At 38.5% G+C, this 20,974-nt stretch overlaps 1 protein-coding gene across 3 annotated transcripts in view; it reads left to right on the top strand.

Moving 5' to 3' along the window:
- The window catches only part of LOC124612947 (Na(+)/H(+) exchanger beta-like), a 1,149,910-nt gene that overhangs the window by 1,088,179 nt on the left and 40,757 nt on the right, over window positions 1-20,974 (top strand). For all 3 annotated transcript variants that reach the window (XM_047141462.1, XM_047141460.1, XM_047141461.1), the window contains exon 21: window positions 20,580-20,645. In XM_047141462.1, coding sequence (XP_046997418.1) covers window positions 20,580-20,645 — 66 coding nt within the window. The remainder of the gene's footprint in view (window positions 1-20,579; window positions 20,646-20,974) is intronic.

Below are 20,974 nucleotides of genomic sequence, written 5' to 3'. Positions count from 1 at the left end.
AGTAAGATGGTAAGATTATTATTTTTTCGTTCTCTTCTAAGAAGTTCATATAAATTTTGCAATGTAGGCAACAGAGGATTTTGAAAAAAGACTCATTCTCTTCCAATAAATTACTATGTCATTGTGTAATTCATCAGGCAAACAATTGCTGATCATAGTTATAAACTCGTTTGTAATCATATAATGTAGGCTCTCGTGGCAGGTATCTGCAGTATTCCTGATATCTGATTTATGGACATACGGTTGCAGTCCAAGGCATAATTCTCTGCCTAATGTTTTGTATTCCACTGCTGGAGACTTCATCAGAGGCTTCGCCAACTAAGAAATCGGTTACAGACTCAAAATAAGCTCAGGAAGCTGAACTGTTTCTGAAACAATGGAAAATCCAGGATGGAATGTAAAAATATTATTAGAAGGAAAGTTGCTACTCACCATACAGCAGAGATGCTGAGTCACAAATAAGCACAACAAAAAGACTTTCATAATTAAAGTATTCAGCCACTGCCCTTCAAAACAATTGACAAATGTACATATACACACACCCTCAAGCAAACACAGCTCGCACACATGATTGCTGTCTTAGGCCTGAGACTTCAGTCATGGGTGCGAGTTGCGTTTGTGTGTGTGTGTGTGTGTGTGTGTGTGTGTGTATGTGTGTGTGTGTGTGTGTGTGTGTGTCTATTGTTGACAAAGGCCAAAAGCCAAAAGCTTTCATAGTGAAGGTCTTTTTGTTGTGCCTGTCTGCGACTCAGCATCTCTGCTATGTCATGAGTAGTAACTTTCCTTCTCATAATATTGAACTGTTTATGTTTACCTGTGCAACAACCAGTCTGTGAGATCATAAGACCACTCCCTAAGCCTGCAGGGTCATGCTGACGTATACTATGGAGCTTGCAGAGGGGTAGAGTTGGTGCTGTTTCTTTTATTTAGTACTAGGACCTACAACATGTTTAATTTCAATTCTTCTTCATTTTTGTTGAAATTCTTTTTGTGGTTTTGAATTTCTATGGCCTCTCTGTACATCCTAACATTAGATCTTACTAAAACCACAGTGTTATAAAAATGAATTTTGTGGCTCTCTGGCCCTAGTGCACGATCTGCTGCTGCTGATTTATCCATCTTGCCCAGGCAACAATTGCTCTTATGTTCCTTGAGGGGAGTGTTAATGCTTCTTTTTGTAGTTCCTACGTACGCTTGGCTACAAGCACTTGGGTTTTTATATACCGCTGCAAAGGACCTATGCCTGCTACTTGCCACAACAGTTTTTCTATAGTACTTGACGAAAAACAAAAAGAAAGATTCTTCTGCAATGTTGCCCATCAAAAACAATAAGTTGAATATTCCATTTCAATATTAGCTTACTGTTGTTTTAAATAACAGCGAAAGTTTATCCTTCAAATGTTTTTTGCAAGCCAAAATACATTTAGGTACTCCTGCCAATCAAGCTTTAATATTTCACAGAAACCAAATTTATGTTCTACAAGACTTCCTGCATCTAATGCTGAAAGTTTGTTTTCCACAACAGCAAAACAGTTTGTCTCAGTAATGGAATCATCTATGGGATTTTTGTAAAAACTGTCTACTTTATTCAAAAGATGAATATCTTCCATGATATTGTCATTCACATGTGACTTCATAGTCTTTCCTGGCATAATATATCATGAAAGTCTCTTTAGGTTTGCTGCTGGATCCTAAAACCATCTTGATTCAATAATTCAGTGATCTGACTGTTCACCATCTTCAGGCAAATGCTGCTGCTGCTGAGTCTCACGAATCTACTCATAACCTAGTGAAGAATTTAACATCTGTTCTCAGCCCATATATTGGCAAGTGTGAATACTATATCTCCAATTCAATGGATTTTATGCAACAGTTAAAACCTTTGAGGCTGGATTCTTCAGATTTGCTAGTGAGTTTTGATGTGGTATATCTATTTACACAGTCCCACTGGAAGAGTCCTTGAGTATGATTAGTGAAAAACTAGATGAAGAGTTGGTGAAGTTTTGTCATCATGTGTATGACATCCATGTGTTTTTCATCTAATGGCAACATTTTCAAACAGAATGATGGAGTGGGTATGGGTAGTTCTTTATCATCCATAGTCACCAATTTATTTATGGAGGACTTTGAGGATACAGGATTGAGAACTTCAACCTTGCAACCAACATGCTTCTGGAGGTACTAGATGATGTATTTATCATCTGGCCTCATGCACATGATACTCTCAATTGATTTTTGGCCCACTTCTACTGTCTTCATCCCAGAATTAAATTTACCGTGGATGTTGAATGTGATGGGGTGCTTCCATTTTTGGATGTCATGGTTTACAAAAAACAAAATGGTAGTCTGGGACATAGTGTTCATCGAAAGCCAACACACACTGATAGGTATCTGCAGGCCAAGAGTTGCCATCCACCATACCCATGCATTGGCATCCTTAGGACTCTGGTACACAGAGTAAAGGCCATTTCTGACAGGACAGTTTAACACAAGAACTTGCAAGTTTGATGGTTGTTTTTAAGGAAAATGGATGCTCTGAGAAGCAGATTCATTGGGCTATGGTGTCTGGACTGTCCCTGGAAGTGAAAAAAAGGAGCACTGATCTGTGGCCTTCCTCCCTTATGCTGGGGGCATATCATTTAAGACTGGAATAATTTTTAGTAGTTCTAACATTAAGAGTGTGTTCTGTCCACCTTCTAAGATTAGGGCACTACTTGTCTCTGTGAAAGATGATTTGGGGCTTACAAAGCCTGGCATATATAAATGCCCAAGACAGTGTGGGAAAGCTTACATCAGCCATTTGATTCACACAGTTCAGGACAGGTGCGTAGCACATCGCCATCATACAAGGTTACAACAGCCGGAAAAACTGGTTGTAGCAGAACATCACTTAAACGAGGGACACAGAATGAAATTTGACAAGACAGTGATAGTTGCCAACACTTTCAGTTGCTGGGACAGTGTTTATAAAGACATAATTGAAATTAGTTTGGCAGACAACTTGATTAATAGAGACACTGGCTTTTCTCTTAGCAGGGTGTGGAACTCTCTAGTAGCCTGCATTAAAACAAAACATTCTTCTATGTAGCCAGTCCAAGTGTGAAAATAGTCTTTGAGTGTGATATATTGTTGCTGCTATGTTCTATTAAAGGTGGTGCCACCTGCCCTCTCTTGGAGGGCAGTAACTATGATGGGTGGCACATGTGCCATGTATGGTATGAACACCTATATAGGAAGATGATCTGCAGCCTTGGTATCAGTTTTCAGCAGGACTCAGTAGCAGCAGCATTCTCCTGAAGATGGTGAATAGTTGGATCACTGAAATATCACGTCAAGTTGGTTTTAGTGTCTGGCAGCAAACCCAAGGAGACTTTCAAAATTGTTATTCACGGCTTACAAATTTACTAAATCACCTTCAACATTATTGCTGTATTCTATAGTTATGGCTGTTGGTACTACAATTACAGTTCTATTTGTAATTTCCCAAATTTCTGTAACTATTGTTTTTATGTCTTGTCCAAAATTTGAGATTTTTTGTGAAGGTGTAGTGTAGATTGCTCAAGTGATTTTTCTGTTGCTTTAAACACTTTGTCATAATTTTGATTCCATAACCTTTGAGCATTCCTCACCTCTGGATTTTGCCTTAATTTTTTGTCTTTTGTTCTACACACAAACATGAGAAACAAAATAGAATAGTAATCACTACTTAACTTAAGTGCTGCACTGATTTTGTTGGTTAGGCCAGTGTGTTTATTGTCTGTAATAATTATCATTCTTTGTTTGGAAACTTCCTTTTTATTTCAGTTAACAGTTTTCCTTTTTTCCTTGATGCCTTGCAACATACATATCATTTCAGAACATATCTATGTTTGTTTCTATCCCAGACATTGAAACACCAAGTTCTAACCCAGCCCTTGCTCTGTTGACTACAATAACTGTAGTCATAAAGATATTAGGAAACTCCACAAACTACTGACTTTGTATGCATTTGCATAATAAAAACCTATTAGGATGAGCAAGCGCAAGTGGAATAATCAAAGTGTATTACTTCTACTTAACGTTGTGCTCATTAAAATTTTTGTTTGTTTGGATGTTTGTCTAGATGGTAGATTCTCCTTCATGTGAGACATAGTTGGGTGGTTACTTGGAAATACACATGTTGAAATAATATTATGATGCAGATTACTTTCTTCACATCAGCTTTTTAATGAACACATCCAACTAGATTTGACAGTAGGTAACATACACTGTAGCTTTACAACATAGTTTGCAGATTTAACATTCTTTCGCCACAGACCAACCAACACAGACAGACTCCATATTACATGCTATTCCTAACTGACCAACAAACAGATTCTTGATACAACTGACATTTCTTAACCAAGAAATACAGTCAGTTAATATTTCGTAAACAAAAGCATTTTTTATCAGTTTTAACTTTTTGAATAACTATGGAAAGCGGATCATTATAATACTGAATTTAAATATACTCACTTCTAAATTGTATTGTATTGACTTCTTCAGTACTTCATGGAAAAAAGAGGTGTGTTGAGCAGTTCCATTGCAATGTCCAAGAGGGTGCAGTGATGGGTGCTTTTGAAGCCACTCTGTTGCACTGTGGTTTTCAATCTGGGAGCCCTGTAAGGCATTAGAAGACCACAGAGGACAAATAATATGGTGTTAACCATCATTTCCTTACAGATGATGGCTGAGACGTAGTCCTTCATTAATGCAAGTCAGTGTGCTGGAGGTTTGAACCCCAAATATGTCAATGATGGTCGCATGAAGGAACACTTGTGAACACTGTATTTGACTCTTTTTCCGTCATGCTCTAGAACAAAACTTGAAATTGTGATGATGGAGTCACACCTGTGATCTAAATGTTGTCATGGTATGTGACACACCTGATAATATGTGATTCATAAAAATCTGAAATATGGTAGGGACTGCAGATATTCCAAAAGGTAAACAATTATAATGGTAAAGGCCATATAGCAAACTTAGCATGAGATAAGTCTTTGATGCTGCATCCAAGTGAATTACAAGATATGCTTATGCAAGATTAGTTTTACTGAATTAAGTTCTGTGGTCTAAAAAAACTTGCAGAGAGTTCATCCGCAGATGGTAAGGGTTAAGTTTCCATTTCAGCCTGTACGTTAACTGTTACTTTGAAATCACCACAAAGTCTCAAGGTGCCAATGGGTTCTCCTACTGTTACCAAGGGAGTGGCTGATTCACTATGGGGAATAGGTGTCAACACATCTTCGTGAGTAAATGAATCCAGCTCTGTTTTGGGGGCATGGGGTGAGCTTTGAAAAAAACAGGGGTAGCTATCAAAGAAAGACATGAGCTTCAAAATCAGTTGTCTTTTCCAGTACAGGTGAGAAGGATTGAGCATATCTATCACAGAGAGTCTTTAAAGTGGTGCAAGGCTCTTCAGATTGCATGATATGTTCTGTTTCATGAATCATAAATCCAAAATACATGGAAGGAGTCTGTCCCAAATACATTGTCCACCTTTTGATCAGCTACCACAAGAAAATTTACTCAGTGACTGACTTGTTTGTGAGTAAACTGTAAGTATTCCTTGCAAGGTCACCTGATGATGTAGTTCCAAAAATTTATCCCAGCTGCCTGAAAAAGTGGTATAACAAGGGCACAGAAGCACCTGTGTCTGAGAGTAACCTCACAAGGTGGTTGGCAATCAGCATATTTAAGTATTTTAGCTAAACTGTGTTCTGTGGAATCTACCCTTCGATAGATTTATCACTGTCACTCACTGGGTACACTCCCATAGGTTGCGACATATGTGCATCAGAACTGCTACATTTTACATTGGAATTTCTACAACATACCTCTTGCAAGTGCCTCTTTTTTGTGCCTATTACAAGTTGTACACTGATGGGGGTACATGCTGCATGCTTGGTGAAGGAAACAATGTGCAGCCAGCCAATGGCGCTGCTGCTGACATGGTGGCCCATAGCCATGGGTGTTTACAAGATAATCCGGACCATTGGACAACTGGGGGCTCAGGTGGAGATGGTATGACATCGTGCATGACTGCTGCCAGAGAGTTGACTGCCATGACATCTTATCATACACAAACACTGAGCTGCATGAACAGTTTTATAAGCCTCACCTATTAGCATTAGCATTGATTTCCTCTGTGTGTGGTTACACACTCCTGAGTTGGAGGTAATACACACTGTGCCATCACTGATTAGAAAGTCTGCACAATTATACCCACACAGACATTTAAAACTACTAATCCCCATGTCATGTCTCAACATCTCTGCTGCCTCCATGGAGTGGTGCCTTCTGTTTCAAATAATGGCTGCTGTTCCTGTTCTATCCTCTGTCATTTCAGACAGTTGCAAGTCACAACCTCTTGTAGGTGCTACAGTCACTTAGTAAAACCTATCAATTCTTAATCACATGACCTACAAGACCCCACACCTGGCACCAAATTTACTAATATTTGTGTCTCGAGCATAGATCTTGCAAGGGACTGACCAGAGGGGTTCACGTGAAAGGGAATTCAACCAGTTGATGGATGTGAGAGAGAGGCTTGATTGTCTGTCACAAATTTCCTGAGCTGGGTTTTTATAGCATTGGAGAATTACGAGGAGAATAAGCAATTCAAAAGATACAATTATTGTGAATCTGATATTCCAGAGTTACTTTCATAGCTGATGTGTCTGTACACTAAAGCCAAGACCTTACACAGAGACACTGACTGTTTATCATTGTTCTATCTGCTTACTGAAATTCTTGTATGGAATTTAAGATCAGCAGAGTCTTGCAGGTATCTAATTCATCCCTGGTAACTCTAGCACTCTGGCTGCCTTTGTTCACAACTGTTTCTTATTTCTAAACTGTACTCTCTCCATGAAACTCTGCCTGCATATATCTTTGATGACTGACTGTTTCTGGACCCTGATCATAGCACTTTGTTTGCCTTCTCCTTTGACCCCACCAGCCTATGACATTAGGAAGTGTCAGAGGCTTCACACTGCCTTACTGGCTACTGTTGTGCATTATTCTTCTATTATCAAAGAGGGTCTGAGTGGAGGGGATAGGAAGCCATTCCCTACAAGATACAGAACTACATTCTAAGTCTTTCACTGGCTTCTTATGTCACAGTGTCTATCCCACCACAAGCTATCAACCTTTCCACCTCACAGCTCCTGCTCTCTGCCTCATCCCTTTATTGCCAAAGGACCTTATTTATCTTTATCATCTAACAATATTGTTTCATTAATTCTGTCACCATTTCCATTCCCTTATTGTCTCAGGCACTTGCTTCACAAATCTTGTCAAATAACCTATGCAACGGTCCCCTTACCACACCCTGTGACTTGACTGTATGGACACTGCAGTTGCATCTGCTGAGCCCTAACTCAATCTTTAATTCTACTTAACTTCAGTATGATGAACTGGACTTCCCTCTTAGCTGTGGCAAAGACACCCATTAGGTTGGTGGCCCAGTATGCTTATTATTGGTTGGGAATCTTTTTCGGCAGCCAAAAGTCTACCCTGGCTGCAATAATACTTTTCTTCACTGAAAATGTTTTTGTAATACATAAAATATTCTTAACAACTCTGATTACACTGGATTCATTAACAACTCCAATTTTTGTATATTATATTATAAAGTTTGTAGTTTTCAGACAAGAACATGGCCTTTCATTTTTCTGTACCAGAAATTGTACAAGCTGAAAAATATAACTGCAGTCTTTGGTGGTGAGCATCCCACTCGTCATGTTGTTATTTAAACAATACAAAAGGTATAAACACACATGACATGGGAGATGTTTCTGCTACAGCTGCTAATGCTTTCACTGTTGTAATATAGTTCCCATTAGCTCCTGATAAACAGGTGAGGTTTGTGTTAGTAGTTGTTGCCTGTCCTCCAAGGTTGACAAAAATGTTCAAAGTTGGATTTGTACTGTCATGGCTCTCAAGTTGTCTCTACTTTAGTAAAGTTGAGTTATGCTTGAACTAACAGGATCTTGCCCCAGTTTATTAACAGCAAGAGATATGTACAGAATGCCTTTTTGAAATCAGTGCAGCGTAATTTAAGTTCATATTTGAAAGCAAAGTCCAATCCATGCCATATCAAAATTTGACCTGTGACAATCAGATTCCACAATAGTCACACTTTGGCTCAACCAGTAGCGCTCAACCAGTAACACTTCACAAATCACACCACAAGTGACTCAGACCAGCCACGGGAAAGTTTACATACTGGATTCTGGTTCGATCCTGTCAGAGAGTGCTCCTGATCACAGTGCTCTCTGGGTAGTGGCGCCACAGTGGTTGGCAGTAGTGTTACACCAGGTATTCTGTTTCTGTATTGACTCTGGTTGGTGCAAGTACACTTACTATAATTCATACCATGTAGTTAAAAACAAATTCAAATTATTTACAGGTGAAAAGAGTAGGGGAAGATGAACATTCACTAAATGAAACTACTTGTGTGAAATTCCTGGGCATCCTGTTGGATAACATAGCGACACCTAGACATGGATAAATTCTTCTTGCTTAGATATGTCTCTCTGTGTCTCAGCCTCCAGACCAAATTACTAGCGTACATTTTATACTTGCGCTTGTTACTATCCTATGGTACAATCTTCTGGGGCAATGCAACTAAGATTAAAAAAGTATTCATTTTACTGAAGTGTGCAGTAAGACAATAACCTGAATTTATCTTGCAGAAACCCCTTCAGGGACTTGGTATTCTTACACACAGGAGCAAATATATTTACTCACCAACTGTATTTTGTGGATTTTGCAATCCTCATACTAGAAGTAAAAATAACCAGTTGGGAAATGTTTCTCTCAAAGCAGAAGAAAGGCAAATATGCTGCTCCTTGAAAGACTGACAGAGAAGTGGGGAGCCAGCAGCCTTAATCCTCATTCCACCCTCCTCACCAGTAATTTTAGACAGAAAATATATTCATGCTCTTTTAACACAGATCATTCTAAATTCTTTTACCCTATCACTCTTTGTAGTCAAGTCTTCATACACAGCATCTCCCTCTCACTGCCAGTGTCTAGATATGTCTCTCACCCACTTTTCTTTTTCTCCTGTTGGCACTAACTCCTGCCTCTCCCATTATCACTATCTTAATCCCTTTCTCTCCCTTACAACTGTCTCCTTTCTTCCACTTCCACTGTCTCTCTGTCCCACTGCTATTGTCTTTGTCCCATTCTTTTTCTCATCCATCGCCACTGTCTCTTTCTTTGTTACTTACAGTCTCCTCTCCCAACATGTCCTTGGGGATGGTTTGCTTGAGGTTTTGACCCCTGGACTGGGAAACTTTAAAATGTGGTTGTGCAAGTGTGGAGAAGTGGGAAAATTTTTTCACTTTAAAGTTAGCCAGTCTGGAAAGTGGGGGTTCAGAGTCCCAAGCCTACGTATGGTCTCCATACATCTCTCTCTCTTTCATTTCCACTGTCTCCTCTCTCTTTTGCTCCCACTGCTATTGTCTTTATCCATCTATCTTCCTCTTTCACTCCCAGTCCCCCCCCCCCCCCCCCCAAACCATCACTGTCTCTTCTCTCTCTCCCACTGGCTATGTGTCCTCTCTCTATTCCACCATCATTCTCTCTCTCCACTACTCCCTTTCAGCAAAAAAAAGCACCAATGTTTGCATGTCAAAATTTTTGGTGAGGATTGCAGATTGAGGATGTAGGCAGCTGGTTTCTCACTTTTTTATCAATGGCTTTTAAGGAGGAGCATATTCTCCTTCGTTGTGCTCTGACAGGAGCATTTTTCAACTGGTTCCCTTTTTTACCTGTTACAGCAGGTTGTGCTGCTTATATGAAATGAATTCTGTAGCCTAGTAAAATTTTGACAGTTTATTTACATACTTTGCCAAACTTATATACTTCGACACATATCAACAACAAAGAATTACACATAATATAACCTTAAAACAAAATCGTCTCCCATCCAATGCAAGCTCACTTTATGCTACTTTACATAAGGATTTTAGGCTACACCTACAGTATACAAAAAAAATGTGGTCTTTGGTTTGCAAGCACAAAGAATCGCATATGACAAAATAATTTTTTGTAAGGTACTTGCACCACCAGATGGCACCATTGAATAATTTCCAGTTCAAACAGCCCTATAGGCATGAAGTGTCCATTATACAGAAACAGCATGTTATAAATTTTCATTGTTGGAAAGAAGGCAATAAAAAAATAGCTTGGAGACATCAGAGCTCCTTGCAGTGTCTCCAGGACTCTTGCCGTGTGCTCCCTACATCAGTTAAAATTACATTTAAGCCTCAGACCTGATATTATATGCATATTTTACATGCATAAGTATGGTAACTTTGAATCTCTGGATCTCAGTGACTGATATTGAAGAAAGTTTTGAAGCTTCCTGAAAACACCATCTTAAGAGCACATGGTAAAAATTTTGATGATTTACCACAAACAGAAATTACAAAAGTAACCCTCCCCACAATTGCTGCTTTTGATGCCCTTTTTTTTTTGAGGGGGGGGGGGGGGATGGTTTGCTTTCGCAAACCATCTAAGGCTCATCATAGACCACACCTAATTCCACAGAACCAAATGATTTGCTCGGTGTGCCTGGGCTGGAGGAAGTCTGTAAAGTTGAAATTTTGACTCCATACTGTATGATAGCTACAGTATTCCTGTTCTTCTGATAGGTATACAAATGATCACTAGCCAAGGGCTATCCAAAACACTTGACCCCTTATCTCTATGATCAATAGAATCCAAGGTATGATCCCCCCTGAATAGTCACATTTTCATGTCCAGCTTTATGGATCATATGGTACCGTGTACTGTCGAGCACAGGCCAATTTCCACAAAGGATGTATAATGGAGTTTTATATTCCAGCGAATATACAGGTTGCTGACAGACTTGAGGCAAAAAATTTTAATTTGACATACAATAAAAATAAATTAAAAGAATACTGTCTTATTTATAAAATTTATTAAAACAAAATTTATCAGTATATTCTAACTCCAGGATGTCAATTATAATTAATAAAGATATCCACATTAAACAAGTTTTACCTTCTCTGTTATATAAAGTGCATTCTCTGAATTCAGTAAAGTTACACAATTGTTACACTTAAATTTTATGTCCAGTGAACTGGAAACTTCTGCATATTTTATCATCCATCTAAGGCAAACAACACAGAATCTGCTGAAACATAATATGTATCCACACATAAATCAATTGTACCCTGTTGAAAACTGTACTTTCAGCACTACCTCATTGCTCTTGAATTGTGTAGAAATGTTCAGTGATTGCACTGTACAGTCCAGCTACCTGGTTGGTCCCAATTTTCTTAAAAAAAGTACTCACCGTGGTCTGACTGCTTTGAAAACATCTTCATCTTTTTGATATTATGTACCAATATTTTTAATCCTGTATATCAAATGGAGTCAGTAACTTGCTTATTATATTCTGTGTTTTTCTTACTCTATGTACGGCCTGTGTGTACAGTTCAAAGGTACCAGTTCTTTCATGAACTGCCACATCAAATACTAAATAGTCTTTTCATCTAATAAATTTTCAGTAGTTCCTTCTTTGTCTATTCTTCATTGCATCTCTCTGTTTTGTGTTATATTCGTTTTGCAAGATTAACAGGTAAACTTGTCAAACAGCATTCTGCACATACCAAATGATGGTCACCATTCCCTCCACAGACACCAAAGACAAACAAACATTTAGTTTATCCCTCCCAAGACCACAAGGCCTGAAATGGGAAGAACATCCCCTGCACAAAAGCACTCTCTGAAACAGAACTCACCAGATCTGTGTCATATGCGTGAATGACTTTCAGTTGCATGCAGACAAGATCTGCATTAATCTCTGCAGACCTTCAATTTCATCCTCTGGTGACACTGGTCAAGCCATGTATGTTGATGCTGTGCTGTGACTGGAAGATGAGCTTGAGGTGTGCGTGCCAACAGTGCCACTGTTGGCAACTGGTTTTCAACAGTTCATGAAGACATTTCTGGAATTATAACAGCACTTATTAATGCTGTGAAAGCTGTAAAGTGTGCCATTACTGCCTTTATGAAATGATGACCTTGCTGTCTGTCTGTGATCCATGGTTTCCCAAAATCTCACCCATAAATGTGAGAATGTCCACTTTGCCAGCATTGTTTCACAACCAATGTGACAGGTCTATCTTCTGTGGCATTATCTAAAAGGACCATCCTGCCACTCAGGAGGGCACAGCTTGGCTCTTCTCAAACTTGCTCAGTTGACTTAGAAAGCACAAGTACATCTCCATGGCTTTGTGTCTGCTTGCACTAAATATTTGCAACAAACAACCATTTCCTTTTTGAAGGGTAGACACAGATAGCACACTGGTAGCTACACCAGTACACCACCTGCTAGTAGATGACTTTGAAACCATTATCACTACTTTTATTATTCCCCTGGTGGCATGAACTGTCATCAGATCAAAATTGATTTTGTCTTTCCAAATGTTCTTATCCCTCTCAGTCTCCTCACCCAGCAGTGTGTAATACATTTATTTATTTGTCATATGGCTTTTACACACAATATTAAATATAATGCAAATAACAACACATAAAAGGAAAATAATAAATTATTGACAATGTAATATAAATGGATAGATAAAAAATCTAGTCACCAAGTGGCGGCAGGAGAACACACACACATAAAGGTTTAACTTTTACATGCTTTCAGAGCCAGTGGCTCCTTCTTCTGGCAGAAGAGTTGACGGGGAAGGAAGAGAGGTGAAGGAAAAGGACTGGAGATGTTTAGGGAAAGGGACACAGTTTTGAAAATTCATGCAGCACCCAAGGTCAGGGGAGACTTACCAGACAGGGTGAGAAGGAAAGTATTCAGTCACCAACATGGATCTGCATTCATTTATTCATCATTTTGTTGTACAAATGAAAGCAAGCCATCTCTGTCTATGTTGGATTTGGTTTCAGTCTTCATCTCCAAAAATAAGTTCCCATTATTTCCAAATAAGATGTTAAGCTGACTTCCGTTTCTTTGAAATTTTGATATCCCACAGCCAGCACCCACTCATCAGCATATCCAAACTTATGAGACCTAGTTTCAGGCATAATGGAAATGTACAGACTAAACAGTAGTGCAGCAAGGAGAGATCCCTGATGTAGTCCATCATTTAACACCCTTGAAGAGCTTATCCTGTTGTGCAGTATGAGCTACCAACAAACATGCTACTAATAAGCTTGACTGTTTTCCTGCATGGGATTATTTAAATGACTCTGCAGAGAAGACTGTGGCTCTGTGTCATAAGCTGCTGAGAGATTTATAAATGCAGTAGATGTTTTGAGTTCTTTTGAAAGCCTGCTTCTGTGTAGGTTGTGAGTGATATTACCTGGTCTATATAGATTCTTCCTAGATGAAAACTAGCTTGTTCAATCAGAATTTTCTCAAGTATTATAGCAGAGATTCTTTTTCGGATGACTGTTTCAAGAAGCTTGTATGTTGAACTAAGAAGGGCTATTGGGTGATGGCTTTTCAGCTCGTTGCTTGGTCTTCGAGGCTCAAGGATAATGATAACTTTGGACTGTTTCATTCCTCTCAATCTGATATCAGTAAGGAACTCTGCTAGCCATTTTTTGGTACATTGACCACTGTTCAGCATGAATTCAGGATGATTTCCATGAGGTCCTGGTGCCTTTCCTGCTTTAACTTCTTTGAGTGCCATTGTTATTTCCTTGACACTAAATGACTGCAAAATACTGTCTGGTGCGGGATTGGTGTCTTCAGAGCTGTGAATTAATGACTGATACACATGGTATGTGCTTTGTCCCATGGGGTTCTTCAAGTAGTCACAATGTACAAATATAAATACAAATGTTTTATTCCACCTTTGAGCATATTTACTTGCAATTGGTGTTAGTGTTAACACTATAATAATAACTTGGACAAACATCATTAATCACAATATAATAATCCAAGATGGATACAATAAATATTTATGCAAATAATAAAATTATAAACAGCCGACCAGTTGCAATGGATAAAGAATTCTTTACCTAGGCTTCAACAAATTTAAATTTGTCTTCTTCAGAAGGTGGCCTAAGGACAATGAACATCATAGCTTACATTAGAAAGGTATGAAACTTAAGTCAAGAATAGATTTTAACACATATTAGAGAGCTCTTGCATTACAAAAATATGATAACGACGACTGGTACTTACAATTTTACATTAGTATGGACTGATGCATCATCGCCGTTTTTACAAATGTCGGCATAGATCCATTTGTCAAAATTAAGATATAGCCCTAGAAATAGGGTTTGTTACGTAAATATAAATTAGTACATGGATGTTGCAGAGCTCACAACCAACTGAGTGTAATCGGCCAGCGTAGTTACTCTGCGGCCAGGGCAGGTGGCACTCATGGCGCGAACCATGTGCCAATTGGCATACAAAAGCAACGTGTAAATTATCAGTATTAATAGCGTCCTTAGAGAAAGTAACAATAAAAAGAAGGAAAGCATTTAACACTCCCGTTATAACGGTATGGGAGCCTTGGTACAATTAATGTAGTTATACATCAAAATGGCAGGTGGCGCTTACGCCGAGAGAGTTACGCACAGTGGCATATACAGCCAGAATATAAAAAATTACATTACTATATTAGTGAAGCCCACACACGGTATATATTTCAGACTTTAAAATTGACAATAATGGCTCTTAAGACAGAATTATGAACCTGGTCCACAATCCAGTTAATACCCATTCGCAGGGAACCAACATTTTAGAGCCAGACAAAATCACATAAGGGCCAATGTAGTGGCAGCCATACATCGTGAGAAAACCACATTACATAAAGGGTAGTGAGCTTAAAGATTTGAAAGTGCATCATCATGCAAATGTCAATAACAACAAAAAGTTTCCTAACAGATCAATTACAAGATAAATGACAGATAAATAATCAAACAGATAATTGACAATAAATACGTGAAACAGTAATAAAATAGTTGCGCAGTGTGGTGTATGTATAGTTTGCAGCTAATTTGTTGTTCATTCTCATAACAAAAGTGTGTCACATACTCAACGAATTCTTGAGCAGAGTAAATTACTTCACCTTTCACCCACTTCAGAAGACTAGTTTTGAATTTATTTACTGGCACTGTGTAGGCATTTGTAGGAAATTTGTGGAAGTAGACAGGACCAAGATATTTATAACTGTTATGTGGCTTTGCAAGCCTAGCATATGGCATATTAATTGTATGTCCACTTCTTATGTTATGGTCATGAACTATCTTCCTTAAGTCAAATTTACTCAAATTCTCTTTAACAAAGATATGGCACTTGTAAATATACAGGCCAGGCACTCTCATTATATTTAATTTCTTAAAATAATCTTGACATTATTCATATGGGCTAAGTCCTGCTATGCACCTTATGGCTTTCTTTTGCCATTTAAACACTAGTTTTGAGCCTATGGAATTGCCCCATAATAGTATTCCATAACTCAGGTGGGTGCAGAGGAATACAAAATATGCATATAGCAGAAGTTCTCTATTGACACTGCTCCTGATCTTGTACAGCACATAGATGACACATGCCAATTTTCCATATAACTTCCCTGTGTGGGTATTCCAGCTGAGCTTTTGATCTATATGAATTTCTAATAATTTTACTATTTCATTATCATGACTGAGCATTCAGACTGAATACAATTGATTCAGTTTTACTATCACTCTTCCGCAGCACATTGACCTCAAACCAAGTAGTGCATCTCTTCATTGCCACTGCCATGCTGTTTTGCACATTTTCAAGGTTGGTTTCACATGTGATGAATGTTGTGTCATCAGCATATAGCACTGCATCACATGGTACAACTGCAGGTAAATCAGTCATATAAATAATGAAAAGGAAAGGTCCAAGAACAGATCCTTGAGGTACACCCTTTACAACTGGAAGACATTGTGACATTTGATTATTTACCTTAACTAACTGTTTTTTGTTGTCCAAGTAAGACTGAATTAGGTATAGAGGATTCTCTCTCACGTCATAGTGGTAGAGCTTTTTTGTGAGAATATTGTGGGAAACCATGTTAAAAGCTTTCCTGAGGTCCAACAGTGTTGCACAGATAATATCTTTATTTTCAATACAATTGTATATTTTTGCTACCATACTCTCAACTCAACTGCTTTGACTGTAAAAAGGCTGGATCTGAAACCATACTGTGAGGAGGTAAGTATATCATTATGTTCAAAATATTGACTCATTTGTTTATGCATGCAGTATTCTATTATTTTTGATGTTATAGGTATAAGTGATAGTGGTCGATAGTTATCTGGAGATGCTATATCTCCTTTCTTATGTACTGGTTTAACTAAGGATATTTTTAATCATTCTAGATATTTACCTTCATTTAAAATTTTGTTGATTATTTTAGTCAGTGGCATTACAATGTCATGTCTGATATATTTAATAACGTAATTTGAGATACCATAGTACTCCTCTGCTCTAGAATTACTGAGCTTAGCTATTGATTCATTGAGCATCTTTTCACTTATATGAGTCCAGTGAAAGCTGTCTGTCTGCTTACTGTTCATTTCTGACAGCAGTGCCTCTGCCTTACTCACGTCTTCCAGTATGCTGTTATCTGATTGAGGACTGACAAAATGTGCATTTAGAATATCAGGTGGAATTGGTGTCTGGTATACTTTATCATCACAGTTTATTTCTGTTTTAATAATTTCCCATGCAGCTTTGCATTTATTCTCTGAGTTTAGTATATATGTATCATTTGCTTTGCACTTAGCTGCCTTGGATTCAGTCCTGTAAATCTTTTGCACTTTCATATACATTTCCTTGTCAGCATTATTGTGCTGAGAGCTATCATGACATAGTAGCATTATGATCCTTATTCTACTTAGATGTGGGGTGTAACAGCTTTGTAGATTTTGTGGTTTGGTGTAATGATTTTGCTTTGATATTTTCTTGCAGCGTTTAGGACAACATGCTTCAAAATTTTCAGTTAACAGTTCTAAAAATTTGTTGGTAGATTCATTTGCACCTGCAGTGGTTATTATTTTACCCCATTTTATTAAATTCAATACTTATCAACTTGTTCAGCTTCGATTCATTAATTGGTCCTATAATTTTTCTTCAGTCTGCGGAAGTTTCAGTTGCTTTACTGTAAAGAGTTTGTCTGAGACAAAGTCCCTCATGATCTGAAATGCCTGGCTTGACAGTGTCAAATTCTGTTTTCTTTAGGTAAAAATTACATATTATGTTATCTATGTTTGCTTCCTGTCTTGTGGGTTTGTCATTTATGCAACTGAAGTTAAGGGGTCATCACGTATTTAGCAAGTGACCAGCATTTCTATTCCTAAATCTAATGTGTATATTGATATCACCAAACATTATTATTCTGTAATCTTTGTATTTGAATAACAAGAGTATCAATTTCTCCAGAAGCTCCTCAAACAGGTCTTCACTGAGTTTTGTGGGTGACATACTGAAGCTATTATAATTTCCTGTTTTGGCAACATTATGGTTGCAGCTTCAAATTTTGCTTCTATGTATAGTCCACTTACATCTTTAGGTTCATACTATTTTAACACACACAGATACACCACCATGTTTAATACTTGTTCAACAGTAGCTGGTTGGCAATTCATATTCAAAAGTTACACTTAATTTAGTTCCTCATTGCTAAGCCAGTTTTCATTTATTGAAATCACACTGCAATTTAAGTTTTCCAGCCAATAGTGAAGTTCATTAAGTTTATTCTTAAGAGACTGCACATTAGTATGTAAGTACATTACAATTGTACTTATCCTACTATGGTTTTCCTGCAGCCCTTCAGCAAAAAATCATTGAGATGCAATGGAACTGCTGCTTTCCTCTTCCTCAGTATATGACCATTTGATGATTTTTCCAAGGTTGGCTGCTCCTTCAGATGGTATGCTAAGGGGATGAGTGGCTCCTACTACTTCTGCTAGTGTTGATGTTGCATTTTCCGTTATTGGTGTTGATTCTTCCCTTGTTGCCTGTGTTTCTGTTAATAATGATTCTGGGGATGCTGCTGCCACTGGTGACTGTGGCTCTGCTGCTGTTGCCAATGGTGGTTGTGGTTCTGCTGTTGACTAGAATGATGATGACACTGCGTTTTTGGTTGTTGCTGCTGCTTCTGATAATAGTTTTGTTTTTGTGTAATGCTGATTTACCTGCTGCTGGTGTTGGTACTGCTGAAGTGGCAGTAGCTGCTGCAGTCGGTGATGCCTACTGTGCTATTGTTTGTGATTGGCATCCCACAGTTGGTTCTGCTACTTTAGACACATCATTTATTCTTTTGCTAGCTGTGATCAACATTTCCAGAATTTTATAGCTGAGAAGTCTCTCACCTTTCCATTTATGTGCATTCCATGCTTTGTGAAACTGTCTCTCTGCAGGTAGTCAACAGATAGAAACTGAGTGTTTTGATACATTTTGCATGCTTCCTCAAACTGTTTCATGGAATAAATAATTTCTCTATTTACACATGAGCCTTTTATGTCATATTTAAGTGGTATTTCAATGATGATCATGTGTTTGCTGTTATTAGAGTCCAATACCACCTTCAGATTTTGGACAGCACTAGACAAATCACTCCTACAGACATCGTTGGCAATGTGATCACATTGTGATTTGCAATCCTGTCTGAGTGCAAGGCCACCTCACCTCTAGCATCCTTATGACTTCTGCCTAATTACTGTAAGCCCAGGCTTCTCTGCTAGATCTTCTGAAGCCCTGGGTCAAAGCTGTTTCTGTCCATTTCTCATGTCAAGCCATGTCCAGTATGTATAGCAGATCATCAGCTATCCCCCTGAGCCTTCATTGGAGGAACTCCGTGTATACACAAGAAACTATCAGCCTCAATAGAGGCTCAATAATTTGGGCTGAAACCTAGGTAAAGGTTGGTTTCATTACCGCAATCGAGGCTGATAGTTTCTTATATATTAGATTATCACAATTGCTGACTGTGCTACAATGTTGAAAGTGCAACTCCTCGTATAGTTCTTCACACTGAGCATTCCATCCTGGTATTTACAACTTGCAGAATAATCTATGGATGGTCTTTCTTGCTGATTCAGTTGTTGCTCATGTTAACCTTTGTTAGCTTTTGATAGTAGGTGGAATCCAGCCTACATAATTATCAAGGTGATTGGATAAGTTCTTCCAGTCTGTCTTCTTAAAATTCCATTTTGGACAGGGATAGAACCTGATCAGGGGTATGCTTGGACCTGACCAGGGGATGCCTTTTCATATTTCAATTAGGCCAGGTTGATGTTGGCTGTGTGGAAAGTCTTGACGTGTTGCGTGTGTCTCTTACAGCAGTATGTTCTCATTGTTTTGGCTTACAAAGCACAAATCAGGGTCATATTCTAGGTTTTAAGCCGATGATTTAAAAGATCCGTTCTCTCTTTGCATCAAATAGCAGAAACAGATTGTTACCATCATCCCAGGATATTAGTGTTTCTCCATGGCTAAAGTTGGTTCTTTATTTCCATTGTGTGTGAGGATTGTTAAAGTTGCCCACATAAATTGTTGGGTAGGGCAGTAGAGGCAGAGTTTCAGGTGTCCAATCAGTGGCAGGAGGTTTACATGCATTACTGATAGTTATTTCTCCCAATTTGATGATGACTGTGTTAGCGTTGTTGGTGATGGCTGTCTTAATCAGGTGGGTATGTTCCACAGAGGAGGTCCACCCCAACAGCTGAGTGGTCAGCATTGACGGATTGCTGTCCTGTGGGCCCGGGTTCGATTCCCGGCTGGGTCAGGGATTTCCTCCACTCAGGCACTAGATGTTGTGTTGCCTTCATCATCATTTCATCCCCATCTGGCACGCAGGTTGCCCAGTGTGGCATCGAATGTAATAAGACCTGCACCAAGGTGGCCAGACCTGCCCCGTAAGGGGCCTCCCTGCTAATGGCGCCAAACACTCATTTCCATTTTCCACAGAGGAGCAGACAAATGTAGCAGGTCAATGCATATGATGATATTTGGCTGCTAACCAGTCATATCCTGGTATTTTCTCTGTTTTGGTTACCTGGTCTTCACAGTAAAAATGGTTTTCCTAAATTGCTAAGATGTCAATATCATTATCTACCAGAATTTTATGCAGGACCTAGCATTTGGCCCAGCTTATCCTTTCTGTGTTGAGTTGTCAGATCTTGATAGATGGTCCAAGATTTCTTGTCAGAAGGCCCCAAGAGGAGCTAATTAAATTCTCTGTAAAGATAGGCATCATGTTCTTCAGCCAGGAGATCCTAAGATTGTCTGGCAACCAGTGTTGTCCATTCTTTATTATTACTCAGAGCGCATCACGTGGACACAAGCTGATGTTGCATCCTTGAATAATACTGACAGTAGACAATAAGTCAGCTTTTATGATGAACAATTATTAAGTTAAACTGTGGTGAAGGCTAAATGTAGATACTTGTTTCATTGCTATATGCAGTCATTTGCAGCTAGCTGAGCAAAACTCCTATACACAATAGTTACACTTAAAACTGTGAATGACAATATTGACAAAAAAGTAATCCTTTTTTGTATTTTTGTTTAGGTAATAACAAACCTTATGGCTGGAATTGAGGAAATAACTGGAGTGAGAGGAGACTTTTATATCCGGGTAAGTCTCTAAACTTCGAATAGTCTCCAAAATTATTTTGATGGCTTGTGATGACCTGTTTCAGCCACACACTTGAAACATGGAAAATTATGATGCGATTGATTTCCTGGCAGCAACAGGAAAATTAGCTCTTACATTCTGCATCTGTGTTTTTATACACAACAGTGTAGGAAAAGACAGATTGCTACTTACCATAAGAAGACATGATAAGATGCAGGCAGGTGGGAAAGTATCTTTTAATTGTGCATGTCTCCAACTTACCATGTCTTCTATATGGTAAGTAGCAATCTGTCTTTTACTACATTTTTATGAACTTTGAGTATGCTTGA

This window comes from Schistocerca americana, chromosome 4 (assembly GCF_021461395.2).
Source record: "Schistocerca americana isolate TAMUIC-IGC-003095 chromosome 4, iqSchAmer2.1, whole genome shotgun sequence".
Classification (NCBI taxonomy): Eukaryota; Metazoa; Arthropoda; class Insecta; order Orthoptera; family Acrididae; genus Schistocerca; species Schistocerca americana.
The sequence above is the reverse complement of the archived record's forward strand: the minus strand, read 5'-3'. Positions and strand labels throughout refer to the sequence as shown.